A 26,984-nucleotide genomic window follows, 5' to 3' on the forward strand; every position below is an offset into this window, starting at 1 on the left:
GAGGCACACTCCCTGGACAACAGGACATTGTGGCCCTCCTTCTAAGTGACCCAGGAGTGGTTCCATTCTGTCAGGGGAGCTGAGTTTGCAAGTTCAAGATCTGATTGGAGTTCGGGTGGCTTATTAGAGGTCACCAAATTCTCCTGCTGCTTTCTCAACCCAAGAAACCCACAAAGGTTTCTACCGATAAGCAGGGCAGCCTCAGCAGTGGCGAGTGGTGATTGGCTGCACCCTGCCCAGCACAGCCCCCTTCTTCCCTGCAGATCCCACATGCGAAGCAGGAGGGCTGGGAGCAGAGGGGAGGGAGGGAACGAGAGTCAGTCTGGGCAGGGGGAGTCCCCACATGGGGAGGCCCCACAGGCAGTTAGAAACACCCATCGCACACTGTAAGATACCTGGGGCTATGTTTAGGGAAATTATGTACAAAATTAATCAAAATTAATCCACGATGCTTTTCAAACAAGTATTTTAAAGGCAGGAGCAAGAAAATCAGAAACTAAATAAATGGTGATAAAATTTGACTACAAAATTTTGAAGGCTGGGCACAGCGGCTCATGTCTGTCATCCCAATTACAATTGAGAGGCCAAGGTAGGAGGATCACTTGAGGCCAGGAATCTGAGACCAGCCTGGGCAACATAGAGAGACCCCATCGTTATAAAACATTTAAAAAATTAGCTGGGCATGGTGGCACACACGTATAGTCCCAGCTACTCAGGAGGCTGAGGTGGGGGCATCACTTGAGCCCAGGAGTTTGATGCTGCAGTGAGCTAGGATTGCATCATTGCACTCCAGCCTGGGCAACAGAGTGAGACCACATCTCAAAATAAATAAAAATTTTGAATGCGTCCCATCATAGTAATGAACTGAACAGGAATTCTGAAGCTGGTGGTATGTGGACCCCAGCCCACGGTGTGTGTCAGGGGCACTGTGAGTCCCTCGCTGCCGTACAGCATTGCTTGTCCATGCTGCTGGCCGGGGTGAGAGTCCTTTGCTTTCATCTGACTCCATTACCCCAACATGGCTTAATGGAATTCTGGGGTCATTTAAATTCACCTTATTCTGAAAGAAGGCCAAAGTGCTGACTGTGTGCACAATGGCCTCTAGCTTTGATGTTCTTTGTTTGCAAAGATGTCTATCGAGAAAGGCCTCCTAACCTTTGAGTCAGGCTGCAGCCGCTCACCCTGTGACTACTGTGCTGGAGCAGGCAAGGTGCAGGGAGACAGGTGAGGACCAAGCAGGGACCCCAGAAGAAAGAACATCACCACGAACTCCAAACCAGCCAATGCAAGCCAAACCAACTCACAGATGGAGAAATAACCATGGCCTGGGACTCGCAGACCCAGTACAATGGCAAGTGAGTATCGTTTTCCGATTAATTCATTTCTCAGGGAGAAAAGGCCTGCCTCTCTAAACGCTACCTGTGAGTCAGGCTTCACTTTCCCCTTGGGACAGGCTTGCTTTTGCTGTTGATGCGATAACGCCTGTTTACTAGGGTCTATCCTGTGTCAGAAACTCTGCTGGTGTTGCATCTAAGTCCTCGAGTGGCCCAGAGCCCTGGAGGGTATGGTTTTGTCAACATTTTTCAGGCAGGAAAAATGGAGGCTCACAGAGACACAAAGAGAGGCTAGGCACCTGAGCACCTAAGATGTACCGGGCACCATGCCAGGCCTCTCCCAGCGAGAGCCCAAGACCCCACAAGGCTGTTACCTGCTCCCAGCCTGACCCAACAGGCGAGGTCACGCCCCCATCATGTGGGGACAAGCCCTCAGCATTGAGTCATTACCCTGACACTCACAGTCAGCACCTCACAGCCAGGACTTAATTGCCTTCTAATTGTTTTCTCTGTTTGTTGTTTTTCTGTAATTAGACTCGAAGCTCTCAGGACAAAATCTCTGACTTGACTGTATTTTGTAACCCTGACTGCTGGACCTAAAGGCGTTATTAGTAAATATGGATTGACTGACAGAAGAATCCAGACTGCACAAGGCAGATGGGTGGGCAGATGGCCACCTTCCAAATTACCTGAACACCGTTATGAGGCATTGGTCATGAGGTCCTCCAGCTACTAGGCAAATACTGATTTCTGTGCTTTCTGTGTGCCAGGCCCTGGGGACCAAGGATGGGTGGAACAGGATCCCTGTGTGTCTGGGGGGAGGAGAACACACGCACGACTGGCCCCCGCAAGCACCCTCATCAGTGCCCCAGGCAGGTGCTGCAGGGCATGAAGAGACGCAGGGTGGAGGTGGGAAGGGGCCAGGCCTCCCTCATGGGCAGAGGCGCAGGGAGGTGCTGGGGCCCGTGTGGGCTCAGCCATCTGGGATGGCGGGTGGGAGGGTACTGTAGGGAGGAGGAAACAAGCCTGAATGAAAAGATGGGGCAGGAAGACATTTTGTGAGGGGACCCCAATAACCTGTGGCAGAGAGAGGCTTCAGACTGCATTCTACAAACTGAAATGACAACTTCTACTTTAAGATGGCTCTTTTGTCTATGCGACTCACTGCCTTCTGGGAAGAGGACCTGCTGTCTTCTAGGAATTACTCCTGCTCCAACAACAAACTTCAACTGGAGCTGCCATCATTCCAACATGATCCCAGCTCCCTAGAGCCAGCTCAAGATAAGCCAGTGGGTGATTTCCTGACATCTTTTGAAAGAAGCAGTTCTGCCTAGAAGGGAAGAATGCAGACACGGTGGCGATGGGCACTTTGGGGGCATTTCAGTTGTGAGACCCAGATGCTACTGCCCTGCCTGCAGGTCGGCTGTTCAACTCTTCTCTCAAGAACACTGGACATCCCAAGAGCATCTCAATAAACTGAAAGAGCTTCCTCCTTTCAATTAAAAGATAGAACAAGTTGGACTTGTGCAGCCTGCAACCAAGAGCGTCCTAATGTCACTGAATACAACCCCTGACTGAAATACAGTCCTCAGCGTCCTTTATTTTATCTATTAAACACCACTATGAAAAAACACCTTCCCTCCACCACTTCCTCCCATCACTTCAAAGAAGCAATATTCTGAAATTACAAAAAAGAGATTCAACTTAATAGAGGGGGACACTGTGAGGGAACAGTTTACTCCGCAAAAGTAATGATGGCATCCTCGGTGGAGAAGGTTTGCCGTGAGGTTAGACACAATTATGGAGAGTTCGGGATGAATCTTTCATTCCTGACATGAAGAGAAAGACCTCTTACTGCGAGGCTGGCTCCCCCGGAGAGGTTTCAATCTGTCTTAGAAAGTACAATCAAGTCCTGGGAAAATGAAAAAGGAATAAATTTGAAGTTCTCCCGAACAGTTTTCATAGAAGATCCAACAGTGGCTGTAACTTTTGTTAACGCTTCCATAGCGGTGATTTAATGAAAAGTGGTATGAACGCACCACTCTAATAAAGGGGTCTTCCTTCTTCCTTTTCAAAAAATTTTCTAGAAGGAACTTTGGCTGGGTGATGTTTATCATCTTAGTAGATAAATATTTGATGAGTGAATGAAAATCAAACACAAAAAGACACACGCACAGGAAAGTTACACTCTGATCTCTCTGTTTTACTCCTGTAGTAACAGTGCCCGACACAGAGGCCTTGTTTAAAAAGATGGGTTTTATTATCATTCGTATGGGGAGGTCAACAGATCAGGAGACGACTGCCACTGCAAAGACAGTTTATTATTCATAGACTCCAGGAGGGGGCCGCCACGCTGTGCAGGACCACGTGGGGAGGCAGAAGGAGCGAGGGCACGCATGGGCAAGAGCCTTGACTGTGGCTTTTCCTGGAAGAAGAGGCAGGGTAGGCAGCTGAGTGGACTTAGGATTGGCTACTTTGAATCATTTCATTTGGTTTATGATTAGCTACTTTGAGTAATTCCAATGGAATTACTGGATTAGCTACTTTGAATAATTTCAGTAGGTTTCGGATTGGCTACTTTGAATCATTTCAGTGGTTTTAGGATTAGCTACTTTGCATAATTTCAGTGGGTTTAGGATTGGCTACTTTGAGTAACTCCAGTGGGTTTAGGATTGGCTACTTTGAATCATTTCAGTGGGTTTAGGATTAGCTACTTTGCATAATTTCAGTGGGTTTAGGATTGGCTACTTTGAATAATTTCTGTGCCTTTAGGATTGGCTACTATGCATCATTTCAGCAGGTTTAGGATTAACTATTTTGCATAATTTCAGTGGGTTTAGAATTGGCTACTTTGCATTAAATTCAGTGGGTTTAGGATTGGCTACTTTGAATAATTTCAGTGGTTTTAGGATTGACTGCTTGCATTAATTTCAGCAGGCTCTGGCATGTGGGGGTTGTCCTTAATTCTCCGATGCCCTGGGGTGATCAGGGCTGGGGAATTTCTGCCTGGGGTGTGACAGCCCATAAAGGAGGTAGCTGGGTGTGGCCCTGGATTGGCTGGTTTGTATAGGAAAGGTGCACTTGCAGGCTAGTCCTTCACTATCTCTAGAAAATTTACTATTTTTAGACATTGGCCAGCCCTGGGAGGGGCAGTTCCTCCAGGGTCAGGAAGGCCCCAAAATTTTGTCAAAGTATCAGAAAAACATGGTTAAATACAGGCCGTCGCTCCATAAAAATCATGATCTTTAATTCTCTTCTAATTCTAATATAATTCTTTATTATTATTATTATTATTATACTTTTAGGGTACATGTGCACAACGTGCAGGTTTGTTACATATTCTAATATAATTCTTAATTCTATTGTTTTCTTGGCTATGACATTAATTTTATTATTTACTTTAAAAGGCTAATGGCCTGTATTGAAGGAAAAGTAATGCAGTAACATGACTTGAATTATTTTTAAAATATATTTTAATATTTCATACCTCAGTATTAATCTGTATTTTCTGTGAAATGACAGAAAAATTCGTTGTTTAAGATTTTGCTTTTGTATTCATCTTTATTTTGAGTTGAATTTCAGTAGTTTTTATACCTTAGTGTTCAAAGATTACTTTCAATTTTTAGTAACGGGTTTATTGCATTTAAAGTGTTTTAACCGAAGACTTAGAGTAAGAAGAAAGGCTTAAGCTACACTTCTGTAGCCTACAAAGTTATTGAGCAAAGGTGGCAATAATTGTTTGCCTGATTATTATTACTCCTTGCCTCTTAATTTTGGAGAATGCATTATAGCCTTTCTATTAAACTTCAATATTTATAAAAACAATGTACTGATCCTTTCTTATAAATATTTATAAGTTCTTAGCAGGAGCTACCTAATATGGTTCTGATGGTTCTGTGAGAGGCTGAACACACTCAATGCCTGTGGGGTTTCCTGAATGGAAACTAGCTGAGGTATTTTAACTGGCATAAAAACATCTGGTCTACAACATCAAATCACTCCAACATTGATATCATCACGTTTTAATTTTTTCTGAGTAGTCAGGTCAATGAACTTAGTGCTAAAAAAAGGAGGGAAAATGTACCAAATGACTTTGTCATTCATTTTCAAGGAAACCACTTATTTATTCCATCACTCTATGGCTTCCTCTTCCACACTCTTGGGTCTCTGTGCACCCTTGTTGAACCCTATGACAGAGTTAACCTCTTTAAGAAGGGATTTTCTGAGGGGGGAAGAGAATCATAACCAATGTTTATAGACCTCTTCCTATAGACTAAGCGGCTCACGTGGATTGTTGTGAATCCTCGAAATCCTTGGACAGGTGTTGCTATTCTCTCTTCTTCACAAATGAAGCAGTAGAGGTTTAAGGTGATCAACTCATCCAAAGTCACACAGGAACTCCAGAGCCCGTGTTCTGAGCCATGTACATACTTCTTCAGGTGGTTTTTCATCTACTTTTATGATACAGTAGTGCATAATAAGCATGTGAGTCATATTTGGAAGGTATAATAAAGCAGACACTAAGGTAACCACCTCCCAGCTTCAGATAAACATCACCACCAATACCTCTGCAGTCTTAGGGGCCTGCCTTCCACTCCCACCCGGTACAGGCCTTATCTCCGGAGCCTCCTACCAACACCTGCTGCACTTCCCCCACTGGATTCTGTGCTGCACACAAAGGCTAGGCTCATTTTCCTTGAAAAAACAAAAAACAAAAACCAAATTCCTCACGCCATGGGGATGGCCCCCTTAGGGCATGATCTGAACAAGGGACCTATGCCCAGAAACAACGCACATGTCTGTGACACTCTGGAAATGATTTCAACGTTTGGCAGACTTCCTCAAACTCATGATTTATCATTCAAACCTTGGGAATACAAGGGGGAACTATCTAGTAATCACACTGGGATAGCGGGATGTTGGGGCCATCCAGGGCAAACAAGTGGCACAGTCACCTTGACTTCATCCCTGGACTCTCATAGCTCTTCCCATCACATTGCCCAGAATGCTCTCCTCCAATCATATGGCCCACTGACTGTCCTCATAATGATCCCAGCTTGATGGAGTGGTTATGACATCGCCTCCCTGAATAAGATGAGGGTTCTAGCTTGGTTGGAGAGCATAGTATAATGCTAACTAATCAACACTCATCCATTAGGATCTGGCTGACATCCACCTCTCCCATCAAATCTTCTGACTGTACCAATGCAGTCTTCTCTCCTTTCGCAGATGGTTTTAGCACAGGCTGTGTGCCTGGCTGGTGTGCCATCATAGCTGGCCTGGTATTCTTCCATAGTGGTTCAGAGCACTGGCTCTGGAGCTGGGGTTCTAGGTTCCAACCTGGCTTGGGCACTCACTAGCTCTAGGACTTTGGGCAAGTTATTGAACCTCTTTGAGCACTAATTTTCTCAATATCTACCTCATAGGGTTGGCTGAGAGGATCGAATGTGTTACTTGTATTTAGAACAGTATCTGGAACAGAATAGGAGCTATAGAAGCATTAGCTCTCACTGTCACCTTAAGCAATAATCTTGTCAAATGCCTATGAAAAAAAAAACCCCTAGAGAGCCCTTCCCAATGTATGCACACAGTGTGTGTCAAAAATACTTCCCAACAGGTGTTTCCCACAAAGGTATGGGATGTCTGAGAAGCTAAGTGCTTCTGTGGTAACAAACCTGGTGACAAAGGAGGCTGTGTCAAGCCTGAACAAAGGAACAAGAGCTCCGATATACTTTAATCCTCTTCCCCGGCGGCCTCACATCAACATTGTCCACAGTCTAGTTCCTGTTACAGCAGGAATGGAGCAGATGGCCGGTGGTTTTACACTTGTCTTACTTGATCGTCACACAAGGGCAGATGGGGCTGGTGGGGCAGAAAATGACCCCAATTTGACTCAAAGAAATTGAGGCTCAAGGGGTACAGTGGCCTGCGAGGTTACAAGCCAGTATTTCCTCCAGACGTCATGGGGAAAGGCACCTGTAACATCCGCCTCTCCTGGAGGCCGCTTCTTGGTCATCACTGATGTCCCTGACTACTGTGCCTGGCTTGCTGTCTTCCTATCACTGCCCACCACCCCCTGTGCTGGCTCTTTCCTCCTTCCTACTTTAAACTTGATGGCTGTTTCTCCAGTTGAGCCTTGGCTTTCTGCCTGCCCAATCCTCCCTGCTGATCCAGCCCACGTTTCAAATTCCCCTTCCATGCAGCAGCCTCCCAAATCTGTCAGCAGGCTGACCCATCGCCTAAGTCACAGCCCTCGTTTCCAACTGTTTGAAGCATCTCATATGAGGTGGCCCCAAATACCTGAAACTCAAGGAAACCCAAGTCGACCCCTCTGGTGTCTCCTCCTCCCACTAACTTTTCTTCCTGTCTTCCTGGCTCTTTGCATTCCCAGCAGCCTGTGGATCTCATACCGAATACCCGCCCCCACCTCTCCTGCAGCCAATCAGCTATCGCACTTGGTCCAGGCGAGAGTGGCAACGTTTCTCACACCTACTTCCTTTCTGTTCCCTGCACTGGGTCCCATCCCCTCCATGTAGAATAGCCACCTGGCAGGTCTCCTCCTTCTAGCAACTCCCTGCTCCTGCAGTCCCTCCGTTACCTTCCTGATGGGGAGATCTTCAAGACTTTTCCCAGGAGCTCGGGGTTCCTGAGGCCCAGAAGAAGGTGAGACTTAAGGCTCCGATTTTGTTGTTATAGTACGCACTATGACTCTACTTAATATATATATTTTTTAAAGGTTGCTAAAATATAGTTTAAAAACATAGTTCTAATTTCAACCCTCATCTGTTCTCTCAAAGGAGAAAAAAAGGCTGATTCCCCTTTGGCAGTGCAGGAACATCACCGTGAACTTCAGGCCCTCCACAAACCCACCTCAGCCTCCTTCCCAGCTGGTTTCCACAGGGACCTCCTCCCTCCCCAGCAATACCCTGGCCCGCCTGGCTTCACTCCCTGCACACTTCCTGAACTTTCCCTCCTCCTTTCTCACCATTTCCTCCATGTGTACTCCCACCCTCTCCTTCCATGGCCTCTTTTTTTCCCCACCACCTCCTCCTCGGAGTGCTACTGTCCTCAGGGGCCCCTTCCTCAGCTCTCCTCCTGGCACTGTAGGAGCAGCACTCCAGGTCTCCCATTAGACTTGAGGACTTTGTCTCCTCCATGATACCAAAAGTAGCTGATGCAGGGCCAGATGGCATATACTTCAGGCAGCTCTGCACTGCCCCAGGACACCAGGTATGGCAAGAGCTCAGCAAGCGGGCGATTGGTGCTGACAGGGCCACCCGCCATCCCATCTCAGCACACCTATGCCACATGGGGGAACCACTTGTCACTTCTCTCGTCAAAGTGGTAAAAAGTATACTCCAACAGATACAGGCTAAATCAACACCACCGACCAAAACCTGCCATAGACAATTTCACTAGAGAATGACCGCCACACAGAAAGAAACCCAGAAAGTATTTTCTACAGTTTCATCTGGAATGAAAAGGGCACTGGGTACCGCAGGGTACTGGGTACTCACTCTCACTTGTTCATCACCATGTTATTTTATTTTACCACATAAAGGATTTGATGTGTATACACGTCTCAGAACTTATTCAAGATTATTTAAAAATAGACACTTAATGAAGAAATCAGTGGCATACAACTCTTTATATAAAGGATAATTGAGCATTGAGGGTCTAATTCTTGAAGCAATATTTTTACTTAAAATAACTGCATTGAAATGGATTTTTTTTTTTTTTTTTTTTTTTTTTTTTTTTTTTTTGAGACAGGATCTGACTGTTTCCCAGGCTGGAGTGCAGTAGCACAATCTCGACTTACTGCAGCCTCTGCCTCCCGGGTTCCAGCGATTCTCCTACCTCAGCCTCCCGAGTAGCTGGGACTATTGGCGCATGCCACCACACCCAGCTAACTTTTGCATTTTTTGGTAGAGATGGGGTTTCACCATGTCGGCCAGGCTGGTCTCAAACTCCTGGCCTCAAGTGATCCACCTGCCTCAGCCTCCCCAAGTGCTGGGATTACAGGCGTGAGCCACACCTGGCCTAAAATGGATTTTAAAGTACCCCTGTCACCAACTGCCCCTTTCCTCCCTCAAAAACCTACTGCACAATTGCATTAGAGTTAAAATGCCAAAGCTTCTTCATTTTAAGGTACTTTAGAAATCCTAGAGCAAAACTCAATTGAACGCTTAGCTATGACTGAGGAGTCTAGCTCCTGGCCAAATACCTATGTGTGATCTTTCATGCCAAACCATGGTCAATCATAAAGACTGACTGGTGGGCCTCACAGGGGCAAGCTATACTCCCCACACCTGACTTGTGCACAGCCAGTGGGTGACAGGTTCTGGGGGCTGCAGTCAAGGACTCAGCCCACCTCCCCGCAGCCCATGCTCTTCCAGAGCTATGTGCACTCCTGGCTGGGTGCCTTCATTCAGAGGGATCTGTTCCCTTCATGCAAGTCCTCTCTCAGGCACCTCAGCTGAGACTTCCTGGGGAAGGCAAGCTTGAAGCCACTTTTCTCCGTATCTGTGCTGATCCAAAATGGAATCCACAATTGTTTCAATAAAGAAACTGTGGCATAGATAAACACAATGGAATACTATTCAACCCTGAAAAAGGAGATCCTGCCATTTGCCACAACACGGATGAACCTAGAGGATACTATGAAGCAAGCCAGGAACAGAAAGATAATGAGTGCAAGATCTCACTTAGCTGTGGGGTCTCAAAAGTCAAATGTATAGAAGCACAGAGTAGAATGTAATCACCGGGAGCAGGGGATAGAGGAAGGTGAGATGCAGGTCAAAAGGTACGAAGCTGCAGTTACATAGGATGAGTAAGTCTAGAGACCTAATGTGCAACATGAGGACGACAGTGAATCATACTGTATTGTATGCTGGAAATGAGAAGAGACCTTAGATGCTCTTTCCACACACCCACACATGGGAAACTATATGAGAGCTACGCTAATTTGCTTGACTGCAGTAATCACTTCACTCTGCAAATGTATATCAAAACATCCTGATGCATACCTTAAATATACACAATAAAAAGATTTTTAAATACCCTCAAAACAAAACTCATCCAAAACAGGGGTGCCTTCTTTGCTGCAGCCTTGCTTGTATTCCTGCAGCGAGTGAGCACAGACAGGCTCGACTGTGCCTTTCACTTGGCTGTTGTGTATACCAGCACCTCCCACACCTGGCAGCTCAGCTCCCTGGCTCTGCTGAGCTCCTGACCGACTCAAGTTACTTCATTCTTCTGAGCAAGCACTCTCACTTCTCATTTTGAAAAATACGTGGTGACAATTGCCAAGTGCGGAAGCAACAGAATCAGGGGAAATGAGTCTAGCTCTAGCATTAAAAGTACCAACAGTATGGCTCTGGTTGGTTGCTTAATTTGGGGGGCTAAGCCTTCTTGTCTGCAAAATGAGGTAACTTGACTATACTTTGCTGAATATTCCTTTCAGGTCTAATATGCCAGATTCTATGAATTATGCTTCTTAAAACTATATTCTGAAAAAGTTAAAAAAATAAAGTGGCAGAATGAGACTAACCTTCTTTATTTTCCTTTTATTTTTTAAAGGTCACCTTTACAAAGTAGCATTTAAAAATAAATTCATCTCACAGCTCAAAGAAATTTCTGACAGTACTGCCCTCATGCTGGTCAGCCATTATTTACTGTGTGTCTGCCACGTGCCGGCACATATATATAGCTCTTCCTCTTCTTTCCTGGGAGCAAACCCTTAGCGCTTCTTCCACGTAAACTTTCTGCGGGCTCCCTCTTGGCCTGGCTTCTTCCGTTCCCTCAAACGTGGATCAGTAGTAAGTAGTCCAGCTGCAGCATAAAAAGGGAAGCCTTTAAGAACCATTAATCTGCATGCTGCCAAGAAGAAAAGCAGGTTCATGAATTTATAGGTACTGTTGTCTGAGAAAAAAAACTAGAGGAAAGCAACCAGACCAGTAATAATTTACCAGTCCAGTTATCAACCTCATGATGGCAGTTTGCTTCCACTCTTTCAGGATATTTTTCCAACCTCTGAGACAAACACAAGTTACATTATTTAAACCTGCTTTCCTTATATTATAAGAATCATGGCTCCCTTTTGGTTTTTAAGCTTGCTCAACCTAAGTGATATAAAGCTGCTCTTGTGTAGGCGGTCACTATCCACTGTAAGGGAACTTAACCTGCACACTTACTATTGCAGAGGCCAGAGTTTTAATGGAGACAAGAGGCAGAGAAGAAAAACTTACTGTAAAGGTGAAGTATGAGAAAGTACTTAGATACCATCTATTAACAGTTTACATGAATATGCATATACATACAAATATGGCTTATCATTTAAAAAAGGAAACTTTCATTATTTTAATTTATGCCATAATAATATTCCCTGTTTTTTTGTTTTAGAATCTAAAAAATAAGTTTTAGAGTTGTATTCTCAGCACAGGCAGTTTCTTCTAGAAGAATAAGTCAGTTTAAATGGGAAACTTTCATTCTCCCAGTCATCAGGAGTGATTATGTTTCTAGGCAACTGCTGGGGTTACTCTTAGCTATGGCCCATAAGGAAGAGCCCCAGCAGTGGCTGGAGCTATAGTAAGTTAGTAAAGACCATAGATTCCAAGAATACCATTGATGGGAAAGCTCTTACATTGCTTTTATCAATATGTAAATGGACCATACTTTTTCCTTGTCTTTTTCACTCTTCCAACGTTAGCACTCCTCTTACTGTATACAAGGCTTGGGTATTTTATTAAGGACCAATTAATGTACATATAGCAAAGAAAAACTTTGTTTATTATGTACCCATAACATTTACACTTGCTTGTACTTAAAGGACATGCATGGAATAAAACAGCAGTATTTGACAAAATACAGAAAAGACCTAAGTTCTAGCTTTAACTGTAAGTAAGAATGCTTTATTACTTTCAGATATGCATAGTAGCTCAAACTAATCAAATTGTTAAGGTTCTAGCAAATTACTTCAGTGACCAAATATGAATCCCATATGATGACAAATTGCTTATAAGCAAATGGATTTTTAAGAGCCTTAAGCAATTAAGTAGCCTAAGCCATAGGTAGTGTTTTTTTATTTTTATTTTTATTTTTATTTTATTTATTTATTTATTTATTTATTTATTTTTATTATACTTTAGGTTTTTGGGTACATGTGCACAATGTGCAGGTTTGTTACATATGTATCCATGTGCCATGTTGATTTCCTGCACCCATTAACTCGTCATTTAGCATTAGGTATATCTCCTAATGCTGTCCCTCCCCCCTCCCCCAACCCCACAACAGTCCCTGGAGTGTGATGTTCCCCTTCCTGTGTCCATGAGTTCTCATTGTTCAATTCCCACCTATGAGTGAGAACATGCAGTGTTTGGTTTTTTGTCCTTGCAATAGTTTACTGAGAATGATGTTTTCCAGCTTCATCCATGTCCCTACAAAGGACATGAACTCATCATTTTTTATGGCTGCATAGTATTCCATGGTGTATATATGCCACATTTTCTTAATCCAGTCTATCGTTGTTGGACATTTGGGTTGGTTCCAACTCTTTGCTATTGTGAACAGTGCTGCAATAAACATACGTGTGCATGTGTCTTTATAGCAGCATGATTTATAGTCCTTTGGGTATATACCCAGTAATGGGATGGCTGGGTCAAATGGTACAGAGCCCTCAGAAATGATGCCGCATATCTACAACTATCTGATCTTTGACAAACCTGACAAAAACAAGAAATGGGGAAAGGATTCCCTATTTAATAAATGGTGCTGGGAAAACTGGCTAGCCATATGTAGAAAGCTGAAACTGGATCCCCTCCTTACACCTTATACAAAAATTAATTCAAGATGGATTAAAGACTTAAATGTTAGACCTAAAACCGTTAAAATCCTACAAGAAAACCTAGGCAATACCATTAAGGACATAGGCGTGGGCAAGGACTTCATGTCTAAAACACCAAAAGCAATGACAACAAAAGCCAAAATTGACAAATGGGATCTCATTAAACTAAAGAGCTTCAGCACAGCAAAAGAAACTACCATCAGAGTGAACAGGCAACCTACAGAATGGGAGAAAATTTTTGTAACATACTCATCTGACAAAGGACTAATATCCAGAATCTACAATGAACTCAAACAAATTTACAAGAAAAAAACAAACAACCCCATCACAAAGTGAGCAAAGGACATGAACAGACACTTCTCAAAAGAAAACATTTATGCAGCCAAAAAACACATGAAGAAATGCTCATCATCACTGGCCATCAGAGAAATGCAAATCAAAACCACAGTGAGATACCATCTCACACCAGTTAGAATGGCCATCATTAAAAAATCAGGAAACAACAGGTGCTGGAGAGGATGTGGAGAAATAGGAACACTTTTACACTGTTGGTGGGACTGTAAACTAGTTCAACCATTGTGGAAGTCAGTGTGGCGATTCCTCAGGGATCTAGAACTAGCCATAGGTAGTGTTTTTATTGACCCCCAGTGGCTTGTACTAGAAGGTCTGGTGCACAGAGACCAACCTACTTGCCCAGAGGAGGAGCTTATAGACTTAGGTGCTAAGTGACTTGCCCAGGACCATGCAACTGGCCGATAGCACACACGGTGCTTTCCTCTTCTCATAAACAGTGCGAAGATAGTCTTCAGCTCAAACTTCTCCAATTTATTCTAACTGCTAAAGCAGTACCCTAAGGAAAGAATCAACTGCCCGTCCTTTTTCACATTACACAGGGACTCTTGTATTCATGCCCAGGTAATAGGGTTACACAAAGTAGGGTAAAAGAAAATTCAAACACCACAATGGGAAAAAATGGAAACCTCCAATAACTTACAAAAACAAAATACCCAAAGAACTTTATCATTAACCAAACAATTATTACAAATTTCTATGACAGGCCAGGTGTGGTAGCTCATGCTACATAATGTCAGTGCTTTGGGAGGCCAAGGCAGGATTGTTTGAGGCCAGGAGTTCGAGAACAGCCTGGGCAATAGAGCGAAATGCAGTCTTTACAAAATATACAAAAATTATCCGGGTTTGGGAGTGTACGTCATAGTCCTAACTACCTGGGAGGCCGAGGCAGGAGGATTGCTCGAGCCCAGAAGTTTAAGGCTGCAGCTAGCTATGATAATACCACTGCACTCCAGCCTGGCTGACAGAGAGAGACTATTTAAAAAACAAAAACAAAAAACCCACACATTTCTATGATAAGACAAAAACAAGCAATTTGTCTCTTAAATATAACTAAGCTAAGCACTTTGTTAAGCTGGACAAAAGGTTATGCACTAAGGCCAAAATTAACTTTTCCCTGACCTTGGAACTGAACATTTTAGCAGGGTTCAAATAATCAGTGTGGGGAGTTCTCCCCTTTTTCTAATTCAAGCTCACCTTGTAGAAATCAAACCTGAGAAATATTGTTATGGTTCTGTAGCAAGAAAGAAGATACCGAAGTGAAATATTACATACATAACTATGTATTTTCTCACAAACTTCAGGCACTAGGACAAGAAGCAGATGAACATGTATAGCCAGTATACGGCCACCATGCCTGTCCCACCTAGACTCATACCTTGTCTCATCCACTCGATCTCATCCTCGGTGATAAAGCTGCACAAGGCTTTTGCCATTGCCAATCGTATTGCTCCAGCCTGCGCCGACCTCCCGCCCCCTGAGACTGTGCAGGTCACATCGTGCTTTCCCAGCCGGTCAACAAAGTGGAAAGGGAACATCAGCTGTTCTCTAAAGCACAGCACAAGTAAATGTGGTTACGTTTACTATAAAGATACATAATTATGTAAACAACTGAAATTCTGAATATTCATAAAAATAATATTCTGCATGCCACTGTTATACTTTTCATACTTCTCAATCAATCCATTTTACCAAGATATAGAAACATTTCTGACAAACATTTCTGACATTTCGAATGATTTGCTGAGAGATGTAAGGTTTATTTCTTTTTCTTGGGTATAGCAATACACTCTTATTGTTTGATGATCCCCTTTATCTCAGAAGATCTTTGCAAAGCTTGAAAATAACCTCATAAAGACGTCTTACAGTTGGGAAACTCCATTAATCAACTGAATTTAATGTCTCTGGATTGAATGATCAGATATAAAATCAATAGGCCTTCTCAAACAATTATCACCTGTCATTTGGATTCACTAAATAAAGTCTACTATAAATGTATCTGTATAATGTATAAAGCTCATCTTGATATGGTTAGTTTTTAAAGTTTCTAAAACTATTTTCGACCTTGCACTTCCCTGACACCAAACACATATTCCCAATATTCTTATAGTTCTCTAAATCGTACGGTCCTGCTACCTTCCTGGGGCCAGGTGACGTTCTACACAACCCCTGTCAGGCCTGCTCTTTCAGGGTCAGTCAGGGCCCACAAGATCCTGGGGCAGGCACCACAGACAAAACATGGCCCTGGACTTTCTCCTGCTCAAATGAACAAGTACTTGTTGAATATCATTTTCACGCCAGGTAAGATGTTCACCATTATCTTTGTCAGGCACTTTGATTTTGCTATTTTGCCTTAATATCTTGCTACACTTTTATTCAGAAAAGCTCACTTATATTGCATTTGCTTTCTTTGACACTGTAGCTTCTACAGTGTCAGGACATTGAATGTCCTGGACAGGACATTCAAGTGCTATTCTTCGTACCACAGTAGTAAAATAATCACAAGCATATGGGCAAAAGATGACTTTCAAAAGCCACAGCAAATCGGAATTTATAACAATACGATGTAGGGATGACATAGGTCCTACAACAACAAAAAATTTATAAATCTATACTGTCTTTTTGAACAAATGCTTCCAAGAAACCAAATAAAAAGTAGCCATAAGTTATAAAAACAGTATTATAAGTAGTAGCTATTAATATACTATAATAACTAAAGAAAATTTATGCTGGGCACCTGCAGTCCAAGCTACTCAGGAGGCTGAGGTGGGAGGACTGCTTGAGCCCAGGAGCTTGAGTCCAGTCTGGGTCCAGGAGTTTGAGTCCAGCCTGGGTGACATAAAGAGACCTTGTCTCTTAAAAAAAAAAAAAATTAGTAAATATAAAAGAAAATTTAGGCTGGGCACAGTGGCTCATGCCTGTAATCACAGCACTTTGGGAGGCCGAGGCAGACGGATCACCTGAGGTCAGGAGTTTGAGACCAGCCTGACCAACACGGAGAAACGCCATCTCTACTAAAAATACAAAATTAGCTGGGCATGGTGGTGCATGCCTGTAATCCCAGCTACTCAGGAGGCTGAGGCAGGAGAATCGCTTGAACCCGGAAGGCGGAGGTTGTGGTGGGCCAAGATTGCACCACTGCACTCCAGCCTGGGGAACAAGAGCAAAACTCCATCTCAAAAGAAAAAAAGAAAAAAGAAAATGTACAGACTGAAAATCTAATTCCACTATTGCATTCACCTCGACCATCTGGCTCCATGGCTCAGTTACATGTCTAGTAATTACATTATGAAATCTATTTTTCTAGATTTTAATTGAAGTCTCTTTATTTATATAAGCATTTGTTAAAGAATGATAAAATTTTAAAAATTAAGCCAGGAAAGTGTTTAAGCTCCCAAACAAATGGCTGTCCAGAAGCCTCCCTTGTAACTTCACTTGCATGGCTAACCCACTTACCTGTGTGTTAGGTGATGACAGAACTCCGATCAAGATCCCTGATTCTGGGTTGGTTAGTCTTCCTATTAGTCAATGGTCACCTCACTGCTGATTTGTAAGTTCCTGAAGTGGCTGCCCTAAATCCTTACAACTGTTTTAAAATAGTTGCAGGTGCCCATTCCCACCAAGACTAGACTTAGGCTTCCCAACCATGTAGGAAGTTTCTTGCCAATAGGAATCGTATCTTAAATATCTCTGATATCTTCACAATGCCCAGAACAAGACCAGAGACATAGATGATCCTTAGTAAATAGCTGCTGAATTCAAATCAAAGAATAAGTTCTAAGGATGTAATTTCATTATGAGATCAAGCCATAATTGAGACTTGCTGTTAAATCATCAGGAGTTCTGTCTGAATACAAATCAACAGACAGGTTATTGGTTAAAGGACATTCCTGCTATAGTTCCCAATGCTGAAGTTATCAACCCCTGGGGTATGGGTTTCTCTCCGGCTTTTCCTAAGGGAAATAAAAGCTTCTTCCATCCCCTGCCCTGTGAGGATAATAGCAGAACTAATTCATCTTAAATGGAGTTAAGAATGCACTGCTTATTGACACAGGCACACACAAATAAAACATACATACATTTCCTAAAGTAATTATTGTGTCCAGCAGCTTACACTGTATTAGGAGGGTCCTCTTTTGCCTATATCAGCATTGGTATCAAAAGAGCTTTAGCCCTTTTGACCTTAAATACCGTAACACATGCAGGAAACAGGAGAAGGATTAGGAAAGCAGGAACAAATCATACCAAACTTCTGTTACTTGTGGATAATGACAGTAACTACTGGGAAAATAATAACCATATCAAGAAGAGGCCTTTATATAGCAAGTCAGAGAGAGTTCTGAGATGAGTATATTTAGATTAGAAGAGCTGTAGTATCTATTTATGATTAATGTCTATTTCTCCATAGGATACAAAGTTTAAAAATTAAAACTGCCATATTTAGCACCTAGAACTAAGCAAAGCTTGATGAGTTCTTATTTTAACCCATAAATGCTAGGTTTCTTTGCTTGCTCAATATATATAATCACATTCCTCTGAATAGGAAAAAATCCAAAATGATAAAGCAGAATTTTTCTAATATTTATGATCAGAAAAACATACACAAGCCACAAGAAATTACTTGCACTTTTCTCTGCCTAGTGGGTTAGGTCAGTTTTAAGTGCCAAGGCTGGTTGTTGTGGTGGTGGTTTTGTTTTGTGCACGCCCATCCCCAAACTAGAAGGTGGATATCTAAATCAAAATTTCTTACATTTTGGCACAGTCTGCACTTCAGAACAAAGCTACATGTAAGACTACTCAAACTGCAGTAGGATCTGATGAAAAGGGGAAGAAGAGTCAATTAATGAGGAATTCTAGAGATGCTTTTTAAAAAATCTGGAAGCTGCTTTAAAAAATAGCTTCAATTAGCTAGTTTGATATGTTACATTGGTAAAGAGAAATAATCATTCAGATAAACAGAATTAGAAGATCACAAGCCTTCTTAAATGATCATGATGTATTATAAAGTATGTTTCCTTTAAAAACAAAAAATCAGAACCCAAAACGAACCTGTCCTGTGTGACCGGGAAGTAAAGCTGGTAATCAATTCCATTTACTTTTATTCTTCCACTTCCATGTTTATAAACAATTGCTTCTGCTTTTGCAGTCTTTCTTTTACCTTCAAAAATATAAAATTCCTATTAGTAAATATCTTGAAGACCTGCGCTTTGAGACAGGTAAAACTACATTAAAATTTGTTTCCCTAAAATAATATACAACACTGTACATAAGCAGGTCCTATAATTATTATTTCAAGTCAAACAAAAATAAAGCAGGTAAACTACACCACAACAGATGCAATAAAGCTCACTGTGCGGTAATTTTGTTCTTCAATTCCATTTTAGAAACACTACAATGATTTTAAATTAGTTTGAACAACCAACAAAGTAATTTATATTCATTTCCCTTACGAGAATCCACAACCAATTTACATAGCATTCTTCTTTTATAAACAGTAAGAATATATCTAACAACATAAGTTTTAGAAATATATAAATAGTATGATGAAATATAACTAGTAGAAATAAAAAAATACTCAGGAAAGGTCACATTCTTTGAAAACACCACAGTAGTTAGTTAAAAATGACAACGATGTGAAATCCTTTAAGAGTTGTAAATATTTTAATAGGTCAAGTCGTAAAAGTTGGACTACATCTAATGGCTCTGAACAAGAAAAATGTGAGTTAAGGACGTGAAGTTTTCACATTACATAGTTTTGGAATTTGATATGCAGATTCACTGAGCATTTTCATTTTTTGCAAAGAAAATTTTATTATAAATATTTTACTGATTCTAGCAGCTTAAAATGTGAAAATTAAAAGATTTAATAATATAAATGTGTGAAAAGAAAAAGTGTTAATATGACTGTATAGGTATGCATCCACATTTTTTTCTTAGGATAGTATACAGTTCAGTTTTGAAAACCTTCAACAGAATCTTAAAAATTAGGAAATCCAAAGTAACAGTAGCAAAAATAAACAAATAAAAAATCTAATGGATACCAGAGAGCAATAGCAAATAAAAATAATTGTAGTTTTTCAACCTTCACTGAATTTATTTTCTCTCCACAGAATGTCATTACCTTCGCTTTTGCTAAAGGCCATTCCTTGCTCATCATACTGTACAGGTTCAATCAGCTGTTTTTTTGATTCAAGAGTTACACTTCTTCGAAACCTCTGCACAAATTCTTCCTCAGCAGCACCACACTGCAATGTCAATAACTTTTCTACCAGCCGAATGAACTGCATATACTGCAGACAATAAAAATTCATTAGAAGGTGCAAGTGTAATTGCATTTGCTAAATTTTTTCTATTTTTGCATACTTGATCTTTCCAATGTTGCTTTTCCTGATGAATTTTGACAGGATGACACTTCTGCATCTTCATGCTGCTTTTAAAACAGCATTGCAGATGTATCACTTTTCCTGCGTATCTTTGGTGCCAAATCTTTTCTTTCAAGAAACAAAGAGATTTATCATTCAAAGAAAAATCAATTTCTCTGTATTATGATTATGAAATTGAGATTTAAATTCACTTTCAAAAAGTATTTAGATGATCTTCAAGTGTAATTTCCACTCTTTTATTAGAACTGTATCAAGAGGAGCTTTATAAATAATTTCAAGTAAGTTATGTATAGTAATATGGAAAGAGTTTGATTTTGAGAAAATGTACCTCTTAAATTATATTTCATAATACATTTGGCAAATATATCTTTGGCTGTTCAAGCTGTGTTACTTTAATGTTTATGATTTCCTTTAAAACCGAACAATCAAGCTATTTAAAAATTCAAGAGATACTTGACTTAAAGGGCAACCTCTTGAAATAAATTATCCTTGCTCCTCTGTGCATTTTTTTTAATAGTTCTTGAACATGTGATTAGAAAGTAAACAACTTGGAATTAACCCCTTAAAATTAGAAGCCAGAATAATCACTCTAAAGTGTTTATGGAGAAGGAAACAACTAATGCTTGAGATTCTTAGTTAATATGGATTGTGAAACTCAGTTTTTTATAACCTTATTTATGTTTTTGTCAGCCTTAAACATCATACTCATCTATGTCACTATTGCCTTTATTGTAAAAATCTGCCATTAATAATTTGAAATTTTTAAAAATCTCACCAGTAAGATTAATATTAAAAGAACTACTTCGACTACAGCTTCCTATGATGTAATGAAAGAGAAGGCACTCTTCCAGTAACGGTGAAACACTCAGCTACCTAGGATATTGGGTGGACAGAGCTCCATGTTCCTCTCCAGTCACTGGCCTGGGCGTTCTATGCTCAGCTACTCTCTCGATTCCATCTCACAGACTCTCAGTGACTACTTCTGCACCTACAAAGGGGCACTATGGGTGGAACTCAGCCTTGCTTCTGAACTAGGTTAAGAAGTCACTGACCACCTCCACGTCCCTCATCTCGATACCAGCCATAAACATTAGGATTTCTTCTGATATCCAGTACCCCAAAGTACAAAGTATCATATATAACTTGTTTCTTTTGTTTTCATAGTTGTACACCTGTATTAAAGTCCGTGGGATATTACAAAGCAGAAAAAATACCTGAGTTATTAAAAAAAAAAATCAAAGCAGCCAGAAACAGAGGAAATAATGAAACTACTTGTTCAGTGAAGAAGCAAAGAGATTTTTCAGTTAGATTCAAGTAGAGCAGTACTTGGCAGTTAGGATATTAGAAATTAACTCTGGGTCTACCACTAACCAATTGTCCGACACTTTGTTTAAGCAAACTGCAACTTTTCCAAATCATTAATTTCTATAATACATTAAATGAGAAAAAGAACAATTCAAGTACATGACTTAAAATCTATATATGGTGGCAAAGTACTAACAATGTTAGCCACCGCCATCAAAGAAAAACTCCATCTTGGAAAAATCTGTGAAATTTATCTACACCCCAATCTTCCAGAAAGTAATAAATTTGGAACATCAAAATGTTTAAGACATCAACTGTCTTGTGAAAATGTTGATATATTAGAACATTTAACAAAATAAGAATGCAATTAAGACCTAAAGCAGGGGGTCACAAACTTTATAGGGTATAACATTCACCTGGAAAGTTTGTTAAAAAGATTCCTGGGTAACTCCCTAGAGATTCCGAGCTAGATCTAGGGTGAGGCTTAGGACACTGTAGTTTGTAACCAGCATTTCAAGGGATTCCGATAGAGGTGGTTTGCAGATCCCAAGATAAAAACCACTGACCTTACAGATATGGCACACAAGGTAAGCAGTAAATTGCATGAAGGTAACCATGTGCTGCATCCCTTTTCTACTTAACCTATCCTTACACTTATCATCAGCTTGTAAAATTAGCTACTGGCCTTACGTAAGGAGATGAAACAACATCTGCCATGCTTCCCTAAAACAACTGGCACAGGACATGAGGGCACTTACAAGAGGAGGACCTGGAGACTCGACAAGTCACCTCCCTAACCACAGATAATGTCCTCCCAAGGCAGAAATCAATGATGAATGTGTTTTGTTTTTTTGTTTTGTTTTGTTTTTAAAGAAAGAAAGAAAAGTCATCGTAGGAACACCTGCCTCTGAGGAACATTACTATTAGGATCCTAAATACAGCAATTGTCTGCATTCTTATTGCACAGGTCCCCTTAAATTAAAAAGATTAATTACTCACATCTTGATCTGACAGTTCTTCCACTAACATTTCTTCTAGCTCCTCCTTAATCAGCCATCTGCTGCCAATCAGGTCTCTGTTAAAATATCACATATATTCTTTTTAATTAGCCATGCAATTAGAGTTACATCACAAAAGATCCCACATATAGTAGCAATTTTATGATTTGAGAATAAGTTTTTATATTATATAGCAGTAATTTTACCCAACTAAGCTATTTTTGACATACATTCCGTTTCCTCAATCTACTTTAGAAAAGGTATCTACTCTAGCAAATGTTTTAAGAGTTAAATATGCCACTATGGAACTCATTTGGTATTAAAAGCCCACTAGATTTCTTAAAGATTAAAATTGTGCCTGTATAACTTATTTCAAAGAAGATGTTACAGATACGACGTTAACCTGTCAATAGACTAATGTGGTAGCAAGTCCAACTAAAGGAAAAGGAGTGCATTTAACTTAACTTAAACAAGGTGTTCTTCCTTTATGGAAGAAATCTTGAATAGACAGGCCAAAATTTAACACTGGCTGATCAGTTTGATGGATCTGATCTATCGCTGTCTGCCAAATGGAAGCAGAAACCTTGAAATACCAAAATATAAAAATAAAATGTAAAAAATTAAAGCATGCAAATGCTAAATAAATGTGCAGCTATATACATAAAAATTCTGGGGACATCATATCCAGGTATAGTAATTAAATATCCTATCATATATAAATCTGGGATAAAATAACATAAAAATAACTTCAATTCATGCTTCCTCCTAAACAAAAACTACCTATTATTTTGAACCCTAACCTTAATGCTTAATGCTGAAATACTGAACAAATTTTAGCCTTTGGGTATGTCTAAAAAAATACCAATGAGTGGCATGTTTTTAGTTCAAATTTTACTTATATTTTAATGCAAGAAAAGAGCTTACCTGGTTACAATTTTTTTTGGAAGCAGACCTTTGGCTTGCAAGTGACTTTGATGTTTTTCTAAATTGAGTAACATTCCATAGACATCCTATGGCAAATAAAATATACAGTACATGCTAAAAATAAGAGCAATGGTACATTATAACTTCTGATACATTTTGTAGTTTTCTCCTGTAAGTACTTCCTAAGGTGTCCTCCTCCTCAGAGAATCAAGCTGCAGAGTAAATAAAACTGAAAATGCTTTTAATAACACTATTTCTCATTTAAACTAAAGGATGATAGAGTAATTTCAATAAGAATTTAGTGTCATACATCACAGCATACTTAACTTCAGCTGATTTTAAAATAACTCTATAAAAATTTTACAACTCTGCTTCAGTGAGGTTGGTTAAAAAAAACCAAAAACCTTAAACTATTTTCCTTTTCCTTCAGAAAAAATCGTAATTTATATGGCAATGTGCATTTTAAACTTAGAGAATTATCCAGTAAAATATATGGTATTTATAGATACTTATGTATTATTTAATACAACTTACTACTTATTTAATATTTAAATCATATTGAAGTCCTTATCATATAGTTTTTATCTTAAAAAGAGCTTTCTATTATATTTTTTGATTTCTTTCTATTAATTTACTTCCTAAGAAAATCTGTGAATGCATGTCACTTGTTAAATTACAATGGAAGTAGAAGTTTGCCATTTTGTTAAAACTTGCAAAAAGCAATAATCCAGCAATAAGGATCATCAGTGAAATATATTTTCTAGGCAATGAGCTTACAACAAGCAAAATAGTACAGCTTTTGCCTGAGCAAACTTAACTTTTTGAGACTAAGACTCAATACATTTGTATTTATTCATTTATAATTCACGCATAATCTACCATACTAATACCCAATGAGCAGATAGGCATTTTAAAAGAATGAGCTAGAGATGACATAAATTTACTTTTTTTTTTTTTTTGCTAATCATGATACCTCCTAGTATCAGCAAATCTCAGAAGATACACCTTGTTACTGATAGAGATGTGTCAATCCATATCTCAAACAGTCTTAATAATTTCAAGTTTTCAGGGGCAACTTCTTGTGGGCTCTGATTAGACTGCCATATTACCTCATAATGTTGCTGATAAAGTTTTAACTAAGTGTAGGAGAAATGTCCCTTTGCCACTGTCATCATATTTACTAGTGCTTGCATTTTAGCACGGTCTTCACTCTGCAACCTGTTTTCAGGAATCAAAGGAAGGAAAAAAGGCAGGGAGGGAGGAAGTACAGACTGAGCCTTTGAATTTTGTAACACAGATGAGAAAAGCCGATGTAATACTCAATGGGTAGGACTCCTCAGTGAATAAGGATGTAAAAGTTCATTCCTTTTGGCTGGGGAGATTCATGTAAGTGTTTTTTGCTTTGTTTTTCATTAAGGGTAGTAGAATTGATAGTTTAGAAAAGAAAAAAGAAGCAGAGAGAAAAAGAAGAAACAGCACTAGAAGCTACAAAACTGGTGGTGAGCTAGACATTACCAGTAGACATGAATATCTCAAACTGAAAGTAAATCCATCACTCTAGCTCAGCAATTCTAAAAGTGCAGTCCCTAGATCATCATCAGCAGCAGCAGCATCCAAGCCCAGACTGGCTAGAAATGTACACTCTAAGAACTACAGAGAATCTAGTTCAACACAATAGCAAAGGGACAAATGAAGTTGATTTAATCCTAGTATTCATATTAAGTGGAACTGTCCCTACAACTACATCCCAGGTACATATCCATCACCTGCAGCAGCAGAGGAATGTATCTGACAATTAAAAAACAAACAAAAGCCAACTGTCCACCCTAAAGCAAAACCACAAACCATCCACATATAGAAAAACAGGGGTATATATCCACATATATATATATCCCTGTTACTCAACTGAAAGTAAAAGTTTACAATTGATCTCCCAAGAATTGGTAAGCCTTGTTGACTATGGTTAGGGTACTTTTAACTCACTTTTAAAGGCTAAAATACTGAGTTGGGACTTCAAATAGATAGTATATCAGAAAAATTTCAATGCATCTCTGTTTCTAGAAGCAATTCTCAAATGATCTGAACAAATAAAGAACTCCCCCCACCAAAAAAAATGAATGCTCCCCACTTATATGAAATGGACAGACACAGGCAAACAACATGCCACTGTGCACCCAGCACAGCCTGTCAGCAGGCTGGACCACAGGCAGACTGTGGCTCCATTGGGGTGCTCCGGTAAGGAAACCACATGCCAAGTACATATCCATCACCTGCAGCAGCAGAGGAATGTATCTGACAATTAAAAAACAGCTCTCAGCTGCCGGGTCCAGAGTCCTGAGATTCAGAGTGCAGGTCCATCTTTCAAACTAGCAAAGAATATACGAACTTAAAAGAATGCCAGCAATAGTAGTAAATTGCTGAGTAATTTACTACCCTCCTCTGCTTACAAGGGTTTACTTAATTTTCTGAAATAATTAAGGCAACTAAAATAACAACAATCAACCTATCTTGTACGTTAAGTTTTAAGTCAAAGTATAGGCTGTCATTTCCCAATGACTTCTGAGCAATTTTTACTCTCAGTCCTTATTTTTCTTAAAGTATTCTTCTGTGATGCCATTTCCTCCTGTTGTACTGAGATCCATGATAATTTATAAATGGTACAAGTAAAACAATCAGAAAAAAATGTGGAAGAGGAGAAAACAACCCACGAAAAGGACATGTCAGATTTCAAACACGATGAATTCGATTCATTTGTGGCGAATGCTTACAATTTGATGATTGTAACCCATCAAATCACATAATGCCCATTAAGCCACTCCATACACTTCTTTAAATAGGAAAATATATGTAAAGTACGTACTTAGCACAGTGCCTGACCTATAGTAATGGTCAAGAATGATAGCGGGGGTGAGGTATGGCTTTCAAGAGTCAAATAAACAATTTTACTGGTGCATCATTTCCATTTATTCTTTCTCTTTTGCATAATAAAACCACTCTTAAGATTCTACCTTGGTTAGTTAGAGACAACAGTTCTCTGGAAAGTAGATTCTATAGCTTCAACTCCCTGAAGAGATGTGTGCTAATTTACATCAAAAAAATCCTTAAGGTATAAAATATGCCAAGAACTGTCAACATCACAGATTACCACTGGTAGCTTCTGGTATATTGTTAAGTTTCCACTTAATTTTTAAGGGACACTAGAGAATTAGTATGACCCACCTACACTAAGTTTATATACTGTATTTAACAGTGTAATTTTCAAATATGACAGGAATAACCCAGATGTGAAATGCTGAATCATTAATCACAGCTATGATTAATATTTCATAAAATCAAAGCAAGCCTATCCACCCCTCGTGTCATCAGATTTCCATAATGTATGAGTCAAATTTAGAAGGTGCCTAATTTGAAAATACCAGATGCTCAGGTTGCAGAAAAGAAATGCTTAAACTAAACCCTTCTGAGAGTATGAGCACTATGAGTTTTAGTATCCTTCTGAATCTGTTTTGGTTCTATTAATCATGTGGAAATTCCAATTTTAGGAAGTGTAAACAAGTAACATTTCACAGGGAGGTGATAATAGAAAAAGTCTATTGTATTTTGGTGCACAACATAAATAGTAACTAATAGTAATTATCTTAAATACTAGTATGGTAACAGTAAAGTAACTGACTTAAAATTTGTGTTTGTTAAAGAAATCACAGAAAATCAATTTCTTAAATTATCTCCTCAATTTTTTGGCCACTGGCATATACAAAATCAAATCAAACAAATATAAATATAATCCAGTTATCATTAACTAAGAGGTTTACGCTATATATCTCAAGTTCCAAGTGACAAACCTCTG

General features: G+C 39.8%; 1 protein-coding gene across 1 annotated transcript in view; it reads right to left on the reverse strand.

Moving 5' to 3' along the window:
• Nucleotides 1-10,884: 10,884 nt before the first annotated feature.
• Nucleotides 10,885-26,984, reverse strand: part of MRPS9 (mitochondrial ribosomal protein S9) — a 55,911-nt gene continuing 39,811 nt past the window's right edge. The window contains exons 6-11 of the mRNA XM_032176910.2: nt 23,138-23,223; nt 22,215-22,290; nt 19,649-19,817; nt 18,577-18,685; nt 14,906-15,075; nt 10,885-11,165 (exon numbers count right to left, since the gene is read on the reverse strand). Of these exons, the coding sequence (XP_032032801.1) occupies nt 11,074-11,165; nt 14,906-15,075; nt 18,577-18,685; nt 19,649-19,817; nt 22,215-22,290; nt 23,138-23,223 (702 nt within the window). The 3' untranslated portion in view covers nt 10,885-11,073. The remainder of the gene's footprint in view (nt 11,166-14,905; nt 15,076-18,576; nt 18,686-19,648; nt 19,818-22,214; nt 22,291-23,137; nt 23,224-26,984) is intronic.

This window comes from Hylobates moloch, unplaced genomic scaffold (genome assembly GCF_009828535.3).
Source record: "Hylobates moloch isolate HMO894 unplaced genomic scaffold, HMol_V3 SCAFFOLD_15, whole genome shotgun sequence".
Classification (NCBI taxonomy): Eukaryota; Metazoa; Chordata; class Mammalia; order Primates; family Hylobatidae; genus Hylobates; species Hylobates moloch.